The 24,214-nt window shown below is 47.2% G+C and overlaps 1 protein-coding gene across 5 annotated transcripts in view; it reads right to left on the bottom strand.

Annotated features, from left to right (window-relative positions):
- Window positions 1-24,214, bottom strand: part of LOC110492579 (protein tyrosine phosphatase receptor type J) — a 69,106-nt gene that overhangs the window by 5,567 nt on the left and 39,325 nt on the right. For 3 of the 5 annotated variants that reach the window (XM_021566992.2, XM_021567008.2, XM_021567023.2), the window contains 21 exons: window positions 21,522-21,782; window positions 21,029-21,301; window positions 20,402-20,668; window positions 19,976-20,239; window positions 19,101-19,361; window positions 18,628-18,882; window positions 18,054-18,320; window positions 17,626-17,892; window positions 8,580-8,843; window positions 8,094-8,366; window positions 7,674-7,940; window positions 7,263-7,405; window positions 6,919-7,072; window positions 5,753-5,902; window positions 5,290-5,500; window positions 5,029-5,150; window positions 4,789-4,876; window positions 4,469-4,513; window positions 1,827-1,917; window positions 1,618-1,708; window positions 1,269-1,342 (listed from right to left, as the gene is read on the bottom strand). In XM_021566992.2, coding sequence (XP_021422667.2) covers window positions 1,269-1,342; window positions 1,618-1,708; window positions 1,827-1,917; window positions 4,469-4,513; window positions 4,789-4,876; window positions 5,029-5,150; window positions 5,290-5,500; window positions 5,753-5,902; window positions 6,919-7,072; window positions 7,263-7,405; window positions 7,674-7,940; window positions 8,094-8,366; window positions 8,580-8,843; window positions 17,626-17,892; window positions 18,054-18,320; window positions 18,628-18,882; window positions 19,101-19,361; window positions 19,976-20,239; window positions 20,402-20,668; window positions 21,029-21,301; window positions 21,522-21,782 — 4,088 coding nt within the window. The remainder of the gene's footprint in view (window positions 1-1,268; window positions 1,343-1,617; window positions 1,709-1,826; window positions 1,918-4,468; window positions 4,514-4,788; window positions 4,877-5,028; window positions 5,151-5,289; window positions 5,501-5,752; window positions 5,903-6,918; window positions 7,073-7,262; window positions 7,406-7,673; window positions 7,941-8,093; window positions 8,367-8,579; window positions 8,844-17,625; window positions 17,893-18,053; window positions 18,321-18,627; window positions 18,883-19,100; window positions 19,362-19,975; window positions 20,240-20,401; window positions 20,669-21,028; window positions 21,302-21,521; window positions 21,783-24,214) is intronic. The other 2 variants (XM_021567000.2, XR_005037372.1) reach the window with 2 other exon arrangements.

Here is a 24,214-nt window from a genome sequence, read left to right as displayed (position 1 = left end):
AATATCAGAAACTTTGAACATCCCACAGAGCACCATTAAATCCATTATTCAAAAATTTAAAGAATATGGCACCACAACATACCTGCCAAAAGAGGGCCGCCCACCAAAACTCATGGACCAGGCAAGGAGGGCATTAATCAGAGATGCAACAAAGAGACCAAAGATAACCCTGAAGGAGCTGCAAAGCTCCACAGCGGAGATTGGAGTCTGTCCATAGGACCACTTTAAGCTGTACACTCCACAGAGTTGGGCTTTACGGAAGAGTGGCCAGAAAAAAAGTCATTGCTTAAAGAAAAAAATAAGCAAACACGTTTGGTGTTCACCAAAAAGCATGTGGGAGACTCCCCAAACATATGGAAGAAGGTACTCTGGTCAGATGAGACTAAAATTGAGCTTTTTGGCCATCAAGAAAAACGCTATGTCTGGTGCAAATCCAACACTGCTCATCACCCCGAGAACATCATCCCCACAGTGAAGCATGGTGGTGGCAGCATCATGATGTGGTGATGTTTTTCATTGGCAGGGACTGGGAAACTGATCCGAATTTAAGGAATGATGGATGGAGCTAAATACAGGGAAATTCTTGAGGCAAACCTGTTTCACTCTTCCTGGGATTTGAGACTGAGACAGAGGTTCACCTTCCAGCAGGACAATGACCCGAAGCATACTGCTAAAGCAACACTCGAGTGGTTTAAGCGGAAACATTTAAATGTCTTGGAATGGTCTAGTCAAAGCCCAGACCTCAATCCAATTGAGAATCTGTGGTATGACTTAAAGATTGCTGTACACCAGCGGAACCCATCCAACTTGAAGGAGCTGAAGCAGTTTTTCCTTTAAGAATGGGCAAAAATCCCAGTGGCTAGATGTGCCAAGCTTATAGAGACATACCCCAAGAGACTTGCAGCTGTAATTGCTGCAAAAGGTGTCTCGACAAAGTATTGACTTTGGGGGGGTTTGAATACTTATGCACGCTCAAGTTTTCTGTTTTTTTGGTTATTTCTTGTTTGTTTCACAATAAAACATATTTTGCATCTCAAAGGTGGTAATAATGTTGTGTAAATCAAATGATACAAACCCCCCCAAAAATATATTTAAATTCCAGGTTGTAAGGCAACAAAAATAGGAAAAATGCCTAGGGGGGTGAATACTTTTGCAAGCCACTGTATCTAGCTATATCGATCATGCTTTGTGAAATAAGAAGAGCTGAATCAGAGAGGGTCAGAGAAAGCTGATTATGATAGCGGTGATGATGATGGGTCAGTACGCACCGGGATGTAGTTAGAATTGATGTAGTCGTCAAATGGACTTCCATGAATGGACAGTTTCACTCTAGAGGAATCATCTGGGATGTGGGAAAGAGGAGCAATGAGGATTGATAGAACTGAAAGAGAATTCCTGTCACTCTGCCCAGAGACAAAGCATCATGCTCTCAACCACTCTAGTGTAAAGGCTTGCTTGAATAAACAGCTAAGCTATTGATTAAACAAAGGAGTTAGTCTGTATGGAAATGAGGATGGAGGATTAGATATGATAAGCTATGGTAGCTATGGTAAGCAGTGGCAGGGGGACAGGGGTTGTTGTCATGGAGACAGGGGTCAGGGGTCATGGTTGACTCACAGGGAAGCACATTGTTGTAGCGGTTCTTAGACTTGTTCTCCATGGCCAAAGCGCTGGTTTTTGCTTGGGCTGTTCCCACTAGCTTCAGGTCCTAGAGGGATAGAGAGACATTAGAAACCAGGCATATTTACAGAATACAGAACATCAACTGATGCCCGATGGAACATCAAAAATATGAGTATGAACGAATAAATAGATTTCGATTTTACCTCAAACTCCTCAGCGAAACCACAGTTGGAGTCTGCTCTCTGCTTCTTGTAATAAGCCTCATAGTCCTCCACCCTCACAACAACGGTTCTGCTAATAGAGACGCGGGAGACAAGCATTAACACAAACACGAGTGACACCAAGAAACGGTGTGCAACTCTACCTGTTGATTCATTCAATGTGTCAAGTTGTTAAGATGGCGCCGAAGAAGATGGCTGACATTTTACATCCTCGCAACCAATTGTGCTATTTCGTTCGTTTTTTTTGCGTTGTTTGTAACTTATTTTTTTCACTTAATTTGCAGATAACGTTGCTGCTACCATCTCCTATGACGGAAAATAACTTCTGGACATCAGAAATGGGATTACTCGCCACGAACTGTAAGAAGCTTTTTCGAGAAAGATGTACTGCTCTCCCGGGAACAGGCCCAGATCCCCGTCATTTGCGTGAGGAAAAGAGGCCGCAGAGAATCCGTAGGCCCGCAAGTAAACTCCCACTGCCATCAATTCTACTTGCTAACATGCAATCATAGGAAAATAACGATTACACTACCAACAGCATGAGTCGTGGCTGAACAACGACATGGATAATATAGAACTAGCGTCGTCCAGGTTAGGGAGGGATTGGTCGGTAGGGATCTCCTTGTCTCATCGCGCACCAGCGACTCCTGTGGCGGGCCGGGCGCAGTGCGCGCTAGCCAAGGTTGCCAGGTGCACGGTGTAGCCTCTGACACATTGGTGCGGCTGGCTTCCGGGTTGGATGCGCGCTGTGTTAAGAAGCAGTACGTCTGGTTGGGTTGTGTATCGGAAGACGCATGACATTCAGCCTTCGTCTCTCCCGAGCCCGTACGGGAGTTGTAGCAATGAGACAAGATAGTAGCTACTATAACAATTGGATACCACGAAATTGGGGAGAAAAAAAGGGGTAAAAAAAATAAAAAAATAAAAATAATAAAAATAATAATAATAATAATTGAATCCTACTACACCGACTCTGACGCTGGTCGGATGTGGCAGGACTTGAAAACTATTACAGACTACAAAGGGATACCCAGACGCGAGCCTACCAGATGAGCTAAATGCCTTTTATGCTCGCTTCAAGGCAAGCAACACTGAAGCATGCACGAGAGCACCAGCTGTTCTGGATGACAGTGTTTGATAACGCTCTCGGTAGCTGATGAGAGCAAGACCTTTAAACAGGTCAACATTCACAAAGGCGCGGGGCCAGATGAATTACCAAGTCGTGTATTCAAAGCATGCGCGGATCAACTGGCCTGTGTCTTCACCAACATTTTCAACCTCTGAGTCTGTAATAACTACATGTTTCAAGCAGACCGCCATAGTCTCTGATCCCAAGGAAGGGAAGGTAATCTGCCTAAATGATTACAGCGCCGTATCACTCACGTCCGTAGCCATGAAGTGCTTTGAAAGGCTGGTCATGGGTCACATCAACAGCATCCTCCCGGATACCCTAGACCCACTCCAATTCGCATACTGCCCCAACAGATCCACAGATGACGCAATCTCAATCGCACTCCACCCTGCCCTTTCCCACCTGGACAAAAGGAACACCTATGTGAGAATGCTGTTCATTGACTACAGCTCAGCGTTCAACACCATAGTGCCCACGAAGCTCATCACTAAGCTAAGGACCCTGGTACTAAACACATCCCTCTGCAACTGGATCCTGGACTTCCTGATGGGCCGCCCCCAGGTGGTAAGGGTAGGCAACAACACATCTGTGTCACGATGGGAGGGTCGTCACATCTGCCACGCTGATCCTCAACACTGGGTCCCCTCAGGGGTGTGTACCTGTCCTGTACTGCGTGGCCAAACACGACTCCAACACCATCATTAAGTTTGCTGACAACACTACAGTGGTAGACCTGATCACCGACAACGAGACAGCCTATAGGGACAACAACCTCTCCCTCAATGTGAGTAAGACAAAGGAGCTGATCGTGGACAACAGGAAAAGGCGGGTCGAACATGCCCCCCAATAACATCAACGGGGCTGTAGTGGAGCAGGTCGAGAGGTTCAAGTTCCTTGGTGTTCACATCACCAAGGATCTATCATGGTCCAAACACACCAAGACAGTCGTAAAGAGGTCACAACAAAACCTATTCCCCCTCAGGAGACTGAAAAGACTTGGCATGGGTCCCCAGATCCTCAAAATGTTCTACAGCTGCACCATCGAGAGCATCCAGACCGGTTGCATCACCTCCTGGTATGGCAACTGCTCGGCATCTGACCATAAGGCGCTACAGAGGATAGTGCGTACGAGCCAGTACATTACTGGGGCCAAGCTTCCTGCAATCCAGGACCTATATAAGAGGCGGTGTCAGAGGAAAGCCCATAACATTGTCAGAGACTCCAGTCACCCAAGTCATAGACTGTTCTCTCTGCTACCGCACGGCATTTTGTTTATTTGGTAAATATTTTCTTCACTCTTAAGTAAGCATTTACACGATAAGGTCTACACTTGTTGCAATCGGCGCATGTGACAAATACTGATTTGAAGTCTCCTAATAGGTTACCATAAGAGTCGATACTCACACTTTAGCCCTGGGGGGGGGGGGGGGGGGGATGCATTCAATTTCAAAGTGAGATGGATCAGAAACAAGTGAAGGATCATCATAAAAACCTCATCGAGTGAATCTGGATGTCTGAAGAGTCCTTCTTGTTTTGTCTGTGAAAACAAAGGCATACAGAAATCATATGGCCATCCAAAAACGTTTCAAAAACTCATCTAAATTACCGAGTGATGATGAACACGATGATGATTAGGATGATGATCCTGTATGGCTCGGTTGGTAGAGCATGGCGCTTGCAACACAACGATTGTGGTTGTTCGATTCAACGAGGCCACCCATAAGTCAAATGTATGTGCGCATGACAGTAAGTCGCTTTGAATAAAATAGTCTGCTAAATGGCATACAGTATGTTACGATGGCGATCTCTCACCTCCTCCAGTAGATGATGAAGCCGGCAGTAATGATGGAGAGGAGGACAAAAACTCCAAGCGTTACCCCGACAACCACACTGGTGACCCCTGAGAATGACCGAAGAGAACGCCGTGTGAACGCCATATATTACGAAGACATCCATCGTGCCTTTCATCATTGTAAGACTTGCCAGAAGTTGTCGCAACAGCTCATAGCTGTGGTGTAAACAGTTAACACAGAGTAAAGGTGCAATAGCTACCTGGGTCCTGAGGGAGGTACAATGAATTTGAGTTAAACAGCGTTATCATGACGAGCGACGAACCGACGTTCAGAAGGCCATTCTGCTCTACCACCATTTCAGTGAATAAAACAATGGCATAACTGTGAAGACAAAATAAAAAAATTGCAAAACATTTGACATTTTAGTTCATAGTTTACATCAGTAGTTGATTAGTGCAGGCTGAATTGTAAGTTCCATCCCTTCCACTCATCACACATGCTGCCTGTGTTGTGTTCATACCTGTACTCTCGTTTGGCCTTGAGTTGGCCATTGGTATAGCCCTTCCATGAGGTTTTGTCCCCTATGTAAATGTCAATGTTCCCTGCACGTTTCCTCCTCCGGCTGTTGTTAGTGTTGTCTTTGACCGTAGCCAGGTATGCAGTAGTAGAGCCTGCTTCCCAGTCCTGGTAAGTCTTCACTAAGTACTGCGATGAGTTAGACTGATCTACATCTGCAAGTAAAACACCGCACACACGAGTACGGTAAAGATCACCGATTACGAAAATATAGTCAAATTGTTTGGACCAAGACACAATGTATTTTGAGATAAATCATCTTGAATATGTTGACTCAGAATTCTCGCAGTTAAATTAACCCAAGTGTATACTTTGCATGTCTTTTTTTATACCCAAATCCAAAACTGGCCAATCTACAAATCAATCATAAACCAATCTTAACCAATACGAGAATAAAGTGGACCCACTGTTGATGTCTGAGGTCACCAACACGCCGTAGTGTTTGATTGGTCCATTGGTGCTGTCCAGGAGGCTGGGGGTCAGCTGCACAGAGAAGGAGTTGTGATCCTTCGCTGTGACACTGACTAGGGACTCGAAGTCGGCTGGGATAGGAGGGACTGGAGAAATGGAAGAGAGGAGGAAGAAATGGGACATCAATTCTTACAATGTTTCTAGTTACATCCTGAAAGGATTGTGTTTACGAGCTTACATATTACTTCAATACATATGTAGGATCTTAATTTGATCACCCTCTCGCTGGGAGAACTTTCCTGCAATGCAGAACATTTGAAACTTGAAGTATACACTGAGTATACAAAACGTGCTCTTTCCATGACATAGACTGACCAGGTGAATCCAGGGGAAAGCTATGACCCCTGATTGATGTCACTTGTTAAATCCACTTTAATCCGTGTAGATGAAGCAGACGAGACAGGTTAAATAAGGATTTCTAAGCCTTGAGACAAATGAGACATGGATTGTGTGTGTGTTCCATTCAGAGGGTGAATAGGCAAGGCAAAAGATTGAAGTGCCTTTGAACGGAGTATGGTAGTAGGTGCCATGCGCAGCAGTTTGTGTCAAGAACTGCAATGCTGCTGGGTTTTTCACACGCAACAGTTTCCCGTGTGGGTCAAGAATGGTCCATGGACATCCAGTCAACTTGACAACTGTGGGAAGCATTAGAGTCCACATGGGCCAGCATCCCTGTGGAACACTTTGGATACCTTGTAGAGTCCATTCCCTGACAAATTTAGGCAGTTCTGAGGGCAACAAAAGGCTTCTGAAGTATTACATTTCCACTTTAAAATTAGATTTTCCATTACAAATAAATATATCAACCCCTACAAAAATGTCCATTAATTATAATTCACACAATTCACATTTCCTGTTGCTGCAGGACTATTTTCCTGCCGTAAGAAAACTGGCTCAAATTTAAGACCCGACATCTGTACATGGGCAACACATACTGTACAGGTAAAGAGCAGGTAAAGAGCACATAACATTGTAATTGTACAATGTAATTGGATGAGAAGCATACTGTACATTTTCAAATTGTGAGGGTAATTAAGTTGTTCCATCATATTCCACCCAATGTGCGCCTACATTGCAATTGAACTATGTCTCTGTCACATACCAGTAATGCCAGTCTTGCAGGTGAGGCTTTGGACGGTGCTGGTTTTCCCACAGCCCAGAGTGGTCACGGTCAGGGTGTAGTCTGTATAGTGCTTCAGGTCAGGGACTGTGTGACCACAGGCTGGGTTACAGTCACCAATTGTCTTATTGTGTACCTAAACCAATCGATCAGCCAGTCAGTCAATCAATAATTGTTTTGTTTCCGTGAACAATATTTACTGTAATGTTTGAGAAATGCATTGTGTAGCAATTGAGAAATACATTGTGTAGCAATTGAGAAATACATTGTGTAGCAATTGAGAAATGCATTGTGTAGCAATTGAGAAATACATTGTGTAGCCGCACCTGGCCCTGAGGGAGTTGGATGGTTTCCTTAGCAGTGATCTGAAAGCCCTGGTGCAGTCCTTTGGGTTTGGTCCAGGACAGACTCAGCTTGGCGTTGGGGTCATTAGGAGAGGCACACTTCAAGTTGGACACAGGGCTGGCGTCTACGGCACAGTGAGGGAGAGAAAGAGGTTTTCAGATTTCAGTTGTGATTTTATTACCAGAAAAGAAAATGTGCAGACCATGGCTGAAAAATACAATTTACAAGAGATCAAAACTCAGTTCAAAAATGACATGTAAAATATATAAAACAGTCTGTAGATGCTAGTAACGGTAGTACATCCTTTATAAATCCATATATGCATTCTTAACGCATCTCACACCGGTGGTACAGTATGGTAGTCTACAGGTGAAAACGTGCTATGATCTTACTGGTGCAGCTGGAGGTTGAGACTGGAGCTCCCTCTGTGCCGTCATCTGTCTGTGTCGTTACGGTGAAGTTATACGGACTACCGGGGACCAATCCATTGACGGGCAGGTTTTCCACGGCCGTGGTTCTATTACTGATGATTAACCCAGTGGAGTTTGTCCAGGTCACTCTGTAGCTGTAGCCTGGCTTGTGACCTACAGGCGTTGACCAGGTCAATGTTAGGTTCACCTCGGCTGTCACTGCACGCAATGACTGGACACTCTCTGGTCCTTGGGGGAATCCAATCAAAGACGACATAGAGGAGGTTAGCAGAACGATAATTATGAAAACAGAAAGCAAACGTCTCGGGGGGGGTTGTGTTTGGGTGTATGCGTTCGGAAATGATTGAGCGTGTGCATGTACGCGTGCGTGTTGACACTCACTGGTTGTGACCGAACTGCTCCAGACCTCCTCACTGTGGAAGCCTAGAACTCCCACTGAAACCACAGACACATTGTAGGGTGTTCCAGAGGACAGGCTGAGCAGTGTTTGACTTGTGTTTGTAGTCGTGACCGTCTTGCTGTCTCGCTGCGTTGACAGGTACTTCACCAGGTAACTGAAGGTGGTGTTGGCCATCAGAGGAGCTTCGCCCCACTCCACAGTGATGGAACTAGTCGTCTTCTCCAAGATCCCGATGGGCCCAGGCGGGTTGGGTTCTGAGAGAGACAATTGACAGCAATTTATATTGAGTTGTAAAAAAACATCTGTGAATTGAATGCCCTTGCACAAAGTATCTTGAAAGCTAACTCTGGACTGGTGCAAAATTAAAGTATTTGTCTTAGACTAAACAGTTACATCAAATGAATGACCTCGGACAGACAGAGGAGGCATGCTACTGTAAGAACTCCCGGCTCCTCCCTTATACTCACGAGTTGCTGTAGTTACAGGTCCTGATGTTTCATTGAAGGGCCCACTGATAGTGGTCACCACGGCTGTGTACTCTCTCCCAGCAGACAGGTAAATGAAGGTGTGTGTCTGCTGGTTGGAGTTCAGCCATACGGGGGTAAAGACTTGGTCAGTGCTGTTCAGATGGACCACATACTGCCCCACATTCCCTGGGGGTGCCGCCCAGCTCACCACCATGGTATTGGTGCTACCGTTGTTGGAGATGGATGGCTGGACAGACTCAGGCTCTGGTAGAGAGGAACAGAGATGGGGGTGAGGTTAGAAAGGAGGAGGGGGAGGGGAGAACGAGGGAAGATACAAAGGGATCTCAATTCTAGAAAAACTTAACATTATGACTGTAACTACTGCTCCCTGAAAGAGGGAAACGAGATACAACACAACTATGGGGAGTCTGACAAGGCCAATGAAATCTGCGCCTTGCTGGAGGCCCCACCTTCCACAGGTGATAACCCTGAGGCCCGGATTCATTCCTTCAATTCAGTACCTCTCTTTACCTAGCCGAGAACCATTTCCCTCTTTTAGGGAACAGTAGTTATAGTGAAAACGGTACAACATAACTACGGAGAACTAAAATCCCGCCCCAAGCCGCCTTCAACGGATGCCACCCCGCAAGATGCGGTAGTCTGGGTATTGCGCGCTGCCTAATTACCCTCTCTTGTCCCAGTTGTAAGCACCCTGTAGACATCCAAGCGATAAAACCTCACAAAAGTGTGTGGAGATGCCCAACTAGCCACAGCCCAAATATCCACTACAGTCAACCCTTTAAATAACACCCAAGACAGTGCCAGACGAGTGGTGGAGTGGGCGCGTGCACCGCTAGGTAACCCTTGCACCTTGCTACTATATGCCAGTGAGATAGCTTCCACAATTGAGTGGGAGAGATGCTGTTTAGAAACTGCTCTGCCGCGAGCTGGATTAGCAAAACAGACAAAAAGTTGGTCACCAGAAATCCTGGGTCCGCTCAAGGTACGTATGTAAAACTCATACGGGAAAGAGGGCATGTAACCTCTGTTGCTCTTCCGAAGCCAAAGCAGGAGGCGGAAAGGGAAATACCTCGAAAGTAAGGACATAACCATGACTCTCGGGGCAAAGGCCGCATTCAGACGTAACGTCACCTTTGAGTTGCCAGGGGTGAAATGAGTACAGGAAGGGTGTATGTGTAATGTGTGGAGAACCCCAACGCGTTTAGCCGAGGCCAAAGCCACGAGCAAGGATGTCTTGTAGGAGAAGGTCTTCAGATCCACAGACTCCAGTTGGTCAAAGGGGGACTAACACAGAGCATCCACAACAAAAGCAAAATCCCAAGTGGGCGCAATAGGTTTAGAGACCTGTCGGAACTGCACCGCCAGGGGATGAGCCTCTGGACCGGCGCCATCAATTCCCACATGACCTGCTGAAATAGCCGCCATGTACACTTTCAAAGTGGAGAATGAAGCTCCCTGCTCAAAAAGCTCCTGCAGGAACAATAAAAAGGCCCTACAGAGAACTCTGAAGAGGAACAATTATTTTATTTTGGCACCAAAGCTCAAACGCCTGTCACTTATATACACATACAGCCCTCTCGTGGACAGCACCCTTGTGGACTGAACAGTAGCAATCAAGTTCAGAGGTAAACCTCTAGCCGTCAGATTGGACCTCTCTGGGGCCAAGCCCAGAGGTATAGCCTCCACTCCTGGGTGTAGCCTCCACTCCTGAGAGAGAGGGCCCCACCTGGATAAAAGATCTGCACCAGAGTTGATTCAACCGGGGTTATGTATCGCTCAATACGACAGCATGTGCCTGACAAAAGCAGGGGAGAGCGCCTGAGCGCCAGATACACCGTTAGGAGCTCCAGGGAACGGATATGCATTGCGCTCCGCACCACTGTCCAAACCCCCGAATCGAGTTGCCTTCATACAGCTTTTGCGGGCTACAACGCAGCCCATGGGAGCCCCCTAACAATAGCAGAGGGTCCCACCACTGGGCCAGGGCCAATAGGCCTGACAGGGGCGCCCGCATCCAGGCGATTGGCTAGCAGTCAGCGCTGGAAGGGCCGCATCGACAATAGCCCCAGGAGAATGACTTCCATCCCAGAAGCCATTGTCTCCAGTAAGCATAGGCACTGCCGAAAATGCACTGTGTGACACAGCCGAAATTTGGCTCAGCAGAGCTGGAGCCCGAACACCTTAAGTGGGGACAGCTAGTTAAAGACCTATAAACGGAATGAGCTGAGATGGAGTGAGACAGCTGTTTTTGTCTGGTTTCTTATGAAGCCTAGAATACGGGACAGTAGCATGGATGTGTGTAACACTGCTTGCTCCCTAGACTCTGCTGCCACCAGCCAATCGTGTCATGTACTGTCATGTTGTGTCTTGTCTCTGTCCTTTCCCTTCACCCTGTCTCCCTCTGCTGGTCGTTGTTAGGTTACCTTTTCTCTCCCGCTTTCCCCCAGCTGTTCCTTGTCTCCTCTTGACTACCTCGTCACCCCTTCTCCCACCTGTTCCCCTTTTCCCTCTGATTAGGTCCCTATATCTCTCTCTGTTTTTGTTCCTGTCCTTGTCGGATTCTTGTTTGTTGTGTTTCATGCCTGAACCAGACTGTCGTCATGTTTGCTGTAACCATGTCTTGTCCTGTCGGAATCTGCCGGTCCGTCTGAGCCTACCTATGTTTGGTAATTAAAGAAGCTCTGTTTAAGTTAATTCGCTTTTGGGTCCTCATTCACGCACCGTAACAGAAGAATCCGACCAAGAATGGACCCAGCGACTTCGGATCCTCTCCACTCAGCCGTCGGGATCCAGGGAGCGATGCTAGGCAGACACGAGCAGGAAGTGTCTGCTGCTCGACATGCCGTTGAGACCCTGGCCACCCAAGTCTCCAACCTCACAGAACAGGTTCACCATCTCCGCCTCGATCCACCGGCCACTTCCAGGGCTTTCGAATCTCCGGAGCCCAGAATCAATAACCCGCCGTGTTACTCTGGGGAGCCCACTGAATGCCGCTCGTTCCTCACCCAGTGTGATATTGTGTTTTCTCTCCAGCCCAACACTTACTCCAGGAGCACTGCTCGTGTCGCCTACGTCATATCTCTCCTTATTGGACGGGCTCGTGAGTGGGGCACGGCAATCTGGGAGGCAAGGGCTGAGTGTACTAACCAGTATCAGGACTTTAAGGAGGAGATGATACGGGTTTTTGATCGATCTGTTTTTGGGGAGGAGGCTTCCAGGGCCCTGTCTTCCCTATGTCAAGGCAATCGATCCATAACAGACTACTCTATTGAGTTTCGCACTCTTGCTGTCTCCAGTGGCTGGAACGAGCCGGCCTTGCTCGCTCGTCTTCTGGAGGGTCTCCGCGCAGAGGTAAAGGATGAGATTCTCTCCCGGGAGGTTCCTTCCAGCGTGGATTCCTTGATTGAACTCGCTATTCGCATTGAGCGACGGGTTGATCTTCGTCACCGAGCTCGTGGAAAGGAGCTCGCGCTCTCCGTCGCCCCCCTCTCCGCATCACTACCATCTTCCTCTGCCGGCTCGGGTGCTGAGCCCATGCAGCTGGGAGGTATCCGCATCTCGACTAAGGAGAGGGAACGGAGAATCACCAACCGCCTCTGTCTCTATTGCGGTTCCGCTGGTCATTTTGTCACTTCATGTCCAGTAAAAGGCCAGAGCTCGTCAGTAAGCGGAGGGCTACTGGTGAGCGCTACTACTCCTGTCTCTCCTTCAAGATCCTGCACTACCTTGTCGGTCCATCTACGCTGGACCGGTTCGTCAGCTTCCTGCAGTGCCTTAATAGACTCTGGGGCGGAGGGCTGTTTTATGGACGAGACCTGGGCTCGGGAACATGACATTCCTCTCAGACAGTTAAAGGAGCCCACGGCCTTGTTCGCCCTGGATGGTAGTCCTCTCCCCAGGATTCAGCGTGAGACGCTACCTTTAACCCTCACTGTTTCTGGTAATCATAGTGAAACCATTTCTTTTTTAATTTTTCGTTCACCTTTTACACCTGTTGTTTTGGGCCATCCCTGGCTAGTTTGTCATAATCCTTCCATTAATTGGTCTAGTAATTCTATCCTCTCCTGGAACGTCTCTTGTCATGTGAAATGTTTAATGTCTGCTATCCCTCCTGTTTCCTCTGTCTCTTCTTCACAGGAGGAGCCTGGTGATTTGACAGGGGTGCCGGAGGAATATCACGATCTGCGCACGGTGTTCAGTCGGTCCAGGGCCACCTCTCTTCCTCCACACCGGTCGTATGATTGTAGTATTGATCTCCTTCCGGGAACCACCCCCCCCCCCGGGGTAGACTATACTCTCTGTCGGCTCCCGAACGTAAGGCTCTCGAAGATTATTTGTCTGTAGCTCTTGACGCCGGTACCATAGTCCCCTCCTCCTCTCCCGCCGGAGCGGGGGTTTTTTTTGTCAAGAAGAAGGACGGGTCTCTGCGCCCCTGCATAGATTATCGAGGGCTGAATGACATAACAGTGAAGAATCGTTATCCGCTTCCTCTTATGTCTTCAGCCTTCGAGATCCTGCAGGGAGCCAGGTTTTTCACTAAGTTGGACCTTCGTAACGCTTACCATCTCGTGCGCATCAGGGAGGGGGACGAGTGGAAGACGGCGTTTAACACTCCGTTAGGGCACTTTGAATACCGGGTTCTTCCTTTCGGCCTCGCTAACGCTCCAGCTGTCTTTCAGGCATTAGTCAATGATGTCCTGAGAGACATGCTGAACATCTTTGTTTTCGTTTACCTTGACGATATCCTGATTTTTTCACCGTCACTCCAGATTCATGTTCAGCACGTTCGACGTGTCCTCCAGTGCCTTTTAGAGAATTGTCTTTTTGTGAAGGCTGAGAAGTGCACTTTTCATGCCTCCTCCGTCACATTTCTCGGTTCTGTTATTTCCGCTGAAGGCATTAAGATGGATCCCGCTAAGGTCCAAGCTGTCATTGATTGGCCCGTCCCTAAGTCACGCGTCGAGCTGCAGCGCTTTCTCGGCTTCGCGAACTTCTATCGTCGTTTCATCCGTAATTTCGGTCAGGTGGCAGCTCCTCTCACAGCCCTTACTTCTGTCAAGACGTGCTTTAAGTGGTCCGTTTCCGCCCAGGGAGCTTTTGATCTCCTCAAGAATCGTTTTACATCCGCTCCTATCCTTGTTACACCTGACGTCTCTAGACAGTTCGTTGTCGAGGTTGACGCGTCAGAGGTGGGCGTGGGAGCCATTCTTTCTCAGCGCTCCCTCTCTGACGACAAGGTCCACCCATGCGCGTATTTTTCTCATCGCCTGTCGCCGTCGGAACGTAACTATGATGTGGGTAACCGCGAACTGCTCGCCATCCGGTTAGCCCTAGGCGAATGGCGACAGTGGTTGGAGGGGGCGACCGTTCCTTTTGTCGTTTGGACTGACCATAGGAACCTTGAGTACATCCGTTCTGCCAAACGACTTAATGCGCGTCAGGCGCGTTGGGCGCTGTTTTTCGCTCGTTTCGAGTTCGTGATTTCTTATCGTCCGGGCTCTAAGAACACCAAGCCTGATGCTTTGTCTCGTCTCTTCAGTTCTTCAGTAGCCTCCACTGACCCCGAGGGGATTCTCCCTGAGGGGCGTGTTGTCGGGTTGACTGTCTGGGGAATTGAGAGGCAGGTAAAACAAGCGCTCACTCACACTCCGTCGCCGCGCGCTTGTCCTAGGAACCTTCTTTTCGTTCCCGTTCCTACTCGTCTGGCCGTTCTTCAGTGGGCTCACTCTGCCAAGTTAGCCGGCCACCCTGGCGTTCGGGGTACGCTTGCTTCCATTCGCCAGCGTTTTTGGTGGCCCACCCGGGAGCATGACACGCGTCGTTTCGTGGCTGCTTGTTCGGTCTGCGCGCAGACTAAGTCCGGTAACTCTCCTCCTGCCGGCCGTCTCAGGCCGCTTCCTATTCCCTCTCGACCGTGGTCTCAAATCGCCTTAGATTTTGTCACCGGACTGCCTTCGTCAGCGGGGAAGACTGTTATTCTTACGGTTGTCGATAGGTTCTCTAAGGCGGCTCATTTCATTCCCCTTGCTAAGCTTCCTTCTGCTAAAGAGACGGCACAAATCATCATCGAGAATGTTTTCAGAATTCATGGCCTTCCGTCAGACGTCGTTTCGGACAGAGGTCCGCAATTCACGTCTCAATTTTGGAGGGAGTTTTGCCGTTTGATTGGGGCTTCAGTCAGTCTCTCTTCCGGCTTTCACCCCCAGTCTAACGGTCAAGCAGAACGGGCCAATCAGACTATTGGTCGCATCTTACGCAGTCTTTCTTTTCGCAACCCTGCGTCTTGGTCAGAACAGCTCCCCTGGGCAGAATACGCCCACAACTCGCTTCCTTCGTCTGCGACCGGGCTATCTCCTTTTCAGAGTAGCCTCGGGTACCAGCCTCCGCTGTTCTCATCTCAGTTCGCCGAGTCCAGCGTCCCCTCCGCTCAGGCTTTTGTCCAACGTTGCGAGCGCACCTGGAAGAGGGTCAGGTCTGCACTTTGCCGTTATAGGACGCAGACTGTGAGGGCTGCTAATAAGCGTAGAACTAAGAGTCCTAGATATTGTCGCGGTCAGAGAGTTTGGCTCTCCACTCAGAACCTTCCCCTTAAGACGGCTTCTCGCAAGTTGACCCCGCGGTTCATTGGTCCGTTCCGTATTTCTCGGGTCATTAATCCTGTCGCAGTTCGACTTCTTCTTCCGCGATACCTTCGTCGCGTCCACCCGGTCTTCCATGTCTCCTGCATCAAGCCCGTCCTTCGCGCCCCCGCTCGTCTTCCCCCCCCCCCCCCATCCTTGTCGAGGGCGCACCCATCTACAGGGTCCGTAGAATTTTGGACATGCGTCCTCGGGGCCGTGGTCACCAGTACCTCGTTGATTGGGAGGGGTACGGTCCTGAGGAGAGGAGTTGGGTTCCCTCTCGGGACGTGCTGGACCGTGCGCTGATCGAGGATTTCCTCCGTTGCCGCCAGGTTTCCTCCTCGAGTGCGCCAGGAGGCGCTCGGTGAGTGGGGGGGTACTGTCATGTACTGTCATGTTGTGTCTTGTCTCTGTCCTTTCCCTTCACCCTGTCTCCCTCTGCTGGTCGTTGTTAGGTTACCTTTTCTCCCCCGCTTTCCCCCAGCTGTTCCTTGTCTCCTCTTGACTACCTCGTCACCCCTTCTCCCACCTGTTCCCCTTTTCCCTCTGATTAGGTCCCTATATCTCTCTCTGTTTTTGTTCCTGTCCTTGTCGGATTCTTGTTTGTTGTGTTTCATGCCTGAACCAGACTGTCGTCATGTTTGCTGTAACCATGTCTTGTCCTGTCGGAATCTGCCGGTCCGTCTGAGCCTACCTATGTTTGGTAATTAAAGAAGCTCTGTTTAAGTTAATTCGCTTTTGGGTCCTCATTCACGCACCGTAACAAATCGGCTCTGGGAAACAGTTGACGTGAGGATGGAGCAGAAGCGTGAGGGATGCACGACAAATTGTACCCCCGACGTCACTGTTCGATTGATCCAGGGCGACATCGCACATGAGCGCCATTACTCTACCGACCAGCCATAGGTACTGGCAAAAAAGCACCTTGTAACCTAGCTGGGAATGGGACAGGCTGCTCTGAAAAACGGGCCCCTTCTGTGGCAACAGACATGGGCGATTCGTATATTGAATCTAATTCCCAGGAATGAAAAGCGTTTAGCTGGAGACAGACTGCTCATTTCGGGGTTCATACGAACCAGATAATAGCATGGTCGTGTCCAACCCTTTTTCTTCCCTCGACTCCGCTACCAACTACTACTTACGGCACAGGGGGCTCCGGCAATGGCTGAAGGGGCACTGTTGTCACAGTAATGTTTTTGTGGAGGGGCTACTTTTTTTTTAAGTAATAAAAAATATTTCTAAGATAGTTGTCGAAATTATTGGCACCCCTGTTTTCAATAGTCTGGCACCCTCCCCTTGTGAGGATAACAGCACTGAGCATATTTCTAAAATGTTTAATGAGATTGGAGAACACGTTGGGAGGAATCTTAGACCGTTCCTCCATACAGAATCTTTACAGATCCTTGATATTCTTCGGTTCAATTCAAACCACAGGTTTTCAATGGGGTTCAAGTCTGGAAACTGCAAAATGTTAATTTTGTTGTCAATTAACCATTTCTTTGTGGATTTTGATGTGGGCTTGGGGTTATTGTCTTGCTGAAATATCCACTTACGGCCAAGTTTCAGTTTTCTGGCAAAGGCAACCAGGTATTTAGCTAAAATGTTCTGTTACTTGGTAGAGTACGTGATGCCGTTGACATTAACCAGGGCCCCAGGACCAGTGGAAGCAAAACCTGCCAATAACATCAAAGATCCAGCACCATATTTTACAGTAGGTATGAGGTTATTTTCTGTATATACAAATCCTCCTTTCGAGGACAAACCCACCACTGGTGTGAATGGCCAAAGAGCTCTTTTTTTCATCTCCTCTGACCATAGCACCGGTTCCAATCCAAGTGCCAATGCCGTTTACATTTGTTGATTGCTCTTTTGTCTGGCAACCCTTCCAAATAGCCTTTTATAATGGAGGTGGTAGATTTGTAGATTGTAGATTTGGAGACCTGGTGACCCAAAGATGTGACCAAGTTCTGTAATTCTCCAACTTTGGCCCTTGGATTTTTCTTTGCCTTAAACTAATTAATTGTTGCCCTAATAGTGGTAAGTGGTACATATATTTTTTATTTTTGCGATTTTCTTGTACCCATTGCCTGATTTATGAAGGTCAACAACCATTTGTCCTTTTCATTTGTGAGCTGTTTGCCTTTTCCTGTGGATGACAAAGGGATTTTACATGCGTATTACCTCATTTTTATACCCCAGTGAAACAGGAAGCCATGCAGATTTAATGTAGTTTGATTTGATTTATTAGAATATAATATAATGATAGAATTTCAATTTCCCTCGCATCTCTTTGAACATACAATATAGCTCAGCATTATTATTTATTTGATACTTTTTTGCTCATCTTTATCAAGGGCGCCAATTATTTTTGACCTGACTGTAGGTGAAGAGAAAGCAGGTCTCACCTGTGTACTGAAAGATTGAGACGGTGCCTCCCTCTATACCGCCCTGTGCCTTGACGGAAACACGGAAGGTGCAATTGGTTCCTGGTGTGAGCTCTGGAATGACAGCCTCCTCTCCTGTCACTGTGTGGTTTGTGGGAGTAGACACGCACCCCTCGGTCTGGATGCGGTATGTGTAACCACTCTGGTATTGAGGTGGCTTGGTCCAGGTCAGACGTACACCAGTTGTGTTTACTGTAGGCGCCAACAACCCACTAATGGGATATGGTCCTGGAAACAAAGGGTCTTAGGTTTGACTTGAGTCATAAAAAGAGGGGGAATACTGTTCAACATATGCTGGTCCCAAATATGTACTCTTATTAACACCAAATTAGAAAGATAAATAACTCTTAAAATGAAAATGAGAATTGTTATTGCCAATGGGAACATACTTGTGTAATAGGACACTTTCACAGGGGTTGCCATGGTGCCGTCCTCTGTGAGCGTTGTCACGGTAAAGGTGTAGTTGCTCCCCGACTGTAGTCCGGTGACAATTCTTTTGGTGTTGTTGACAGTGACGCCGATTAAAAGGGACCCGTTGGGGTAGGTTACCTCCACCTTGAAGGAGTAGCCAGCTTTGTTCTCCGGCTGATCCCAGACTAGAGTCACATCGGTAGGGGTGATTCCTGCCTCTGTCAGCCTACTCACAGAGCGGGGCCCTGGAACAAACGAACAACAAAGATCATTTGTGTGTGCGTACATGCGAGTTTGTGTAACAGACATCACGCTGCTCGCTTAGCGAGTTCCACTTCCTCCTGATTCGGCTCACATAAGTCTCTAACCCTGGACATCTGCTTTGCTAGCACATGTGACCGCCCTCCTGAAGCGTCTTACCAAAAAGCTAGCTATTTGGCGGCGCAAGTGGGGACACTTTAGGCTGAGGAGTGCGTTTCACACATCCCCATGTGCTGCAGGTGCATGCGTGTGTAGATGCAGTGTAAATGTGTGTGTTCAGTAGTCACTCACTGGTATAGTTGGCTGTCGTCACCGCTGTGCTCTGGTAGTCCAACGGCCCTACGGTTACCACAGTGATGTTGTAGAGTGTTCCAGACTGGAGGTTCTCCAGGAGGATCCAGTTGTGTTCCGTCAGGTTATGCTGGCCCAGGTAGAACACAGAGAACCGGTACTGACCCAGGTCCATGTCCAGGGGCCGGGCCCAGCTGATGTTGATGGAACCAGTGGTCTGGGCCTCCACCTTCTGGGTTCCGGGAGGGTTGGGATCTGGGAACAAACCAGGGAGACTTTAGTTATGCAGGATATTGCAGGTGGAGTGACTCAGGCATGTGATGACATTAGAGAACAATCCATCCTAGATTATGAGCATGTCTCTGTAATTGTACATGCTCTTCAGACCAATATGTAATTATCTTTACAGCAGCAACGAAACAAATGGAGTACAGCTGGAAAGTTTGACTTTTTTAAAACATTGACTAACTTACACGTTGCATTTGTAACATTCAGTGATGCCTCAGTGAGCGGTCCACTGTTGGTGACCACTCTGACAACATAGACTTTCCCTGGTTTCAGGTTTTGGAACACTAATTCTAGAGAGTCATTGGAGACGGTGTGGCTGTTTTCCATCACGTTGTCGTTGTGGATTGTGACGGTGTAGGAGTCCACCTGTCCCACAGGGGCATCCCAGGTCACATTCATTGTGGTGGTTGTTCCTGTTGTGGCGATGTTTGTCACCACCCCAGGTTCTAAATGGTATATACAACACAGAAATTACATTAAAGGGCTAGTGCAGTCAAAAAAAATATCTCCACACTAAGGTTGGAATAATACTGTGATATTGTGAAAATTATGATAATGCCCTTTTTGTGTAAGAGCTGTTTGAAAATGCCGCCAGAAAAATCTGCCTGTTTTGGTGAGATGGAGTTTTGGCCTACCTGGTGATATCACCAGGTGGTAAATTAGTTAATAAACCAATAAGAAAGACAGTTCCAAACCTCGGTTTTCCCCTCCCCACTCAGACCACTCCCAGATAGTCCTAGCAAAATTCTTGCTTGAGAACTTGCTTTTTGCTTAGAAGCCATTTTTGTTCATTTTTGACCATTAGGTAGTTAATTGTTACCCAGAAATGATTTGATATTGAGATAAAAACAGCTGCATTGGACCTTTAACATTTCACATTTTAGACTAGAGATTATAGATCTTAAAAGTGTGGTAAATGTTTATTATGTAAATTAGTCTAATGTGGTTTAGGTGTGAAATACGCATTGTCAGCCGTCTTAGATTAAATCAACTTTGCTATGTAAAGAAGGGAAGGTGAGTGAGAAAGAGATGGGGGGGGGGGGGGTATTTTGAACCGTACTTGTGTAGCTAGACGTCTCTACTGAGTCAGACTTAACCCCCTGGACGACCGTGACCACAGAGAAGGTGTAACTGTCCCCAGGCTGGAGATGGGTGAAGGTGTAGCTCTCGACCGTGGTTGACACATTCGCAACCATAGAACCCTTCTTGGAGACGGTCACCAGATAGGAGTAGGTGGGTTGGTAGTCGTCCTGTCGGGACCAGGAAAGCTTGATAGCGGTTGTGTTCAGATCCTTGACCACGAGGTTACTGACCGCCTTGGGCTCTGAACGGCAAAGAGGGCAGATTTTGTATTAATATGATCCATAACACAGGATCATTTAGCAGACAATGTTATACACCTCTTAACTACACAAGAGTAACTGCAGCTTGCATTACTCTTGGATTACTCTACAAATACCTTTGGAAGTTAGGAATATTAGCTTACGTGTGTAGCTGAACGTGTGTTCTGGAATTCCGTCGCTTCCCGCTGCTGCTACTGTTGTAACAGTGAAGGTGTAGCCAGTCCCAGGTTCTAGGCCAGGGACGTCCGCGAAGCTTGTATTGACTGTTTTCTCTCCGACAGGGCCTGTAGCGTTGCTGTACTGGACTCTGTAGGAGTAGTAGGACTTAACACCCACAGGGTCAGTCCACTGTAGCTTCACTGAGGAGGTGGACAACGGGCTCGCTATGAGGCTCACCACTGGTTTTGGCACTAGGAGAAAAAAAATCAACCTTAAATCGATGATCTTACTAGGATATGAAATTTGCTACGTAGTCGCATTTAACCTGATGTATTTCAAAAAATATATCATATAAATAATAGCCATTACGCAGATGCTTTTATCCAAAGCGCCTTACAGTCGTGCGTGCATATATTTGATGTATGGGTGGCTCCGGGAATCTAACCCACAACGCTAGCAGTGCAAGCGCCATGCTCTACCAACTGATCCATACAGGACCATGCATCAACTGTGCATAGTATTAGAAAGAATTCAGAAGACTTCTGCAACATTTTCACATTGTCAAAAATGGCACCCCAAGCACACTATATAGTTGTTACAAGTGTACGTACATGTGTATCCAGATGTATTAACAGGGGCGCTTCCCAGATCCTGTGGTCCCACGGTTATCACTGTGATGGTGTAGAACGTTCCAGAGGACAAAGAGAGCAGGTTATAACTGAGACTAGCGGTAGACTGGCTGCTTGCTCCAGTCCCAGTAGAATAGTAGCTAATGTTATAGGAGATGCCCGGAACACCAGTCATTAGACCAGGGGTTTTCCATTGGACAGCGAGGGAGCTGGTTGTCCTCTCTGTGATGTTGAGGGGTCCAGGTGGGTTGGGTACTGTCGATGGAGAAATAAGAGAGACGTTAGGAAAGTTGCATACCCAAATTCACATTCACACAAAACACACACACACACATTTGCTTTTCTTTCAGGACAAACACAGAGAGAACCTCCTCACACTCTCTCATTCAAACTCTCAGAAACTACAAAACTACTACGAAGCCTTCAGAACCTCTACAGTAAATGCATAGTATAGCCACCACTGGCCATGACTTACCAGTGGCTAACTGGCCCGTCGCAGACTGGTTCCTGAAGTGTCCAGCTACAGCAGTCACTGTGACCTCATAGACCCTCCCTGACTGTAGCCCAGTGAAGCTGGCCATTGTGGTCTGTGTGGTTTGGCTGGACGCATAGCTTAAAGCAGCATTAGAGATGTTCACATTGTATTGGTCCACCCTCCCTCCAGGCAAGGTCCAGGTCACATTCAGCTGACTGGTCCCTGGTCCAGTAGCCACAATGTTCACAGGTTGTTTAGGGTCTGTCATGACACAATCGAAAAGGTTTAATTTCAATGACGGAAATATAGACAGAATAGAAAAGACAAAAAGGTCACAGCGAGCTTGCCGTTACTCCTTAACATCCAAGGGGCCTCATTTACAAAAACGGGAATTCGTCCAAAATATACACCGAAATGTGCGTGCACCAGTTTTCATGCAAAAGTTGTCATTCATACAAATGTCGCTTCACGTGAGAATGTGCTCACCTCCCTACAAACTTTAGACCATGCATACGCACATTTGCGAGTTGTTGAAATATTGTATTGCAAACTGGCAAGTAAGTATTTTGTGCAAATGGGGTATGATGAAAAGCATATGAACAAGAATTCAGCCAGTTGTCGTTAGTGAGAAGAGCGAAAATCTATGTGTTTAATTTTTCGAATATAAAATAACTAGACATGGGAATCTTGTTCCGATTTTATTTTCAGAACCATTGCAGAATAAATTCCGGTTTCTGGCCCTGATGGGTTCATATTCCCAAAGTTTTATTTTTGTTTTTATTTCACCTTTTTTGGTGAAACAGAATGTATTTAGAATTTGTGAGAATACATTTTTCCAGAAATAGTTTAACCGGCTCTGTGTATTCTCAAGTCAAATTCGAAAAAAAGTGAGGGAGTACCACTCCTCGCACTACAACGCTGCATCTGATACTGATACAGCCAAGTGTCTTCCTCTATTAAGACTGCCGATTCAAGTACTCTGGACCTGCAACCTATAATCCTACTGTACACGTGGTAATGCTCATCCTCGAGTCAAATAACATGTTGCAAAGTGGATGATTGTCAAAATGCATATAAAACATTTAGGTGTACACGTCCACGTAATATTTATTTATGTGATTTATTTCACCTTTATTTAACCAGGTAGGCTAGTTGAGAACAAGTTCTCATTTGCAACTGCGACCTGGCCAAGATAAAGCAAAGCAGTTTGACACAGACAACAACACAGAGTTACACATGGAGTATACAATAAACAAGCCAATAACACAAACAAGTCAATGACACAGTAGAAAAAATAACGTCTATATACAGTGTGTGCAAAAGGCATGAGGAGGTAGGCAATAAATAGGCCATAGGAGCGAATAGTTACAATTTAGCAGATTAACACTGGAGTGATAAATGAGCAGATGATGATGCGCAAGTAGATACTGGTGTGCAAAAGAGCAGAAAAGTAAATACAATAAAAACAGTATGGGGATGAGGTAGATAGATTGGGTGGGCTATTTACAGATGAACTATGTACAGCTGCAGCGATCGGTTAGCTGCTCAGATAGTTGATATTTAAAGTTGGTGAGGGAAATAAAAGTCTCCAGCTTCAGTGATTTTTGCAATTCGTTCCAGTCACTGGCAGCAGAGAACTGGAAGGAAAGGCAGCTGATCAGTGAGATATACATGCTGGAACGTGTGCTACGGGTGGGTGTTGTTATCGTGACCAGTGAACTGAGATAAGGCGGAGCTTTACCTAGCATAGACTTACAGATGACCTGGAGCCAGTGAGTCTGGCGACGAATATGTAGCGAGGGCCAGCCGATTTGAGCATACAGATTGCAGTGGTGGGTGCTATAAGGTGAGGAAGGAAGTAGCTATACAACAAAGTACCATGAGCATCTCTCATTTAATTGGGCCTAGTAGTCTAGTAAATAGATAGGCAATATGCATTTCAAATTTTGCAATCCCATAGGCTGCATAGTTTAAAATATAGAGTCACATTTTACAGGTGAACAGTTTATATTTTACATTGAAGAAGGCCTGTGTACAGTGCATTTGGAAAGTATTTAGACCCCTTGACTTTTTCCACATTTTGTTACGTTACAGCCTTATTCTGAAATGGATTAAATTGTTTTTCCCCCTCAATCAATCTACACACAATAGCCCATAATGACAAAGTGAAAACAGGTTGAGAGTTTCTCCCATTGTTCTCTGCAGATCCACTCAAGCTCTGTCAGGGAGCGTTGCTGCACAGCTATGTTCAGGTCTCTCCAGTAATGTTCGATCGAGTTCAAGTCTGGACTCTGGCTGGGCCACTCAAGGACATTCAGACAGTTGTCCCGAAGCCACTTCTGCGTTGTCTTGTCTGTGTGCTTAGGGTCGTTGTCCTATTGAAAGGTGAACCTTCGCCCCCAGTCTGAGGTCCTGAGCGCTCTGGAGTAGGTTTTCATCAAGGATCTCTGTACTTTGCTCCGTTCATCTTTCCATCCACCCGGTCTATTCTCCCAGTCCCTGATGCTGAAAAACATCCCACATTCTACCTGGTTTCTCCAACTCCTGTTTACCACCCCCACAACACACTTAAGAGTTTGGAAGGGGCCAATGTTCCACTGGGGAGCCTTCTACAGGTAAACCAGTCAGTCATCAGGTTCCAGCAGCAGCCACACAGCTACAGCAGCCTCATGGCGAACACGGCATCAACATGC

Source organism: Oncorhynchus mykiss, chromosome 2 (assembly GCF_013265735.2).
Source record: "Oncorhynchus mykiss isolate Arlee chromosome 2, USDA_OmykA_1.1, whole genome shotgun sequence".
Lineage (NCBI taxonomy): Eukaryota > Metazoa > Chordata > Actinopteri > Salmoniformes > Salmonidae > Oncorhynchus > Oncorhynchus mykiss.
The sequence above is the reverse complement of the archived record's forward strand: the minus strand, read 5'-3'. Positions and strand labels throughout refer to the sequence as shown.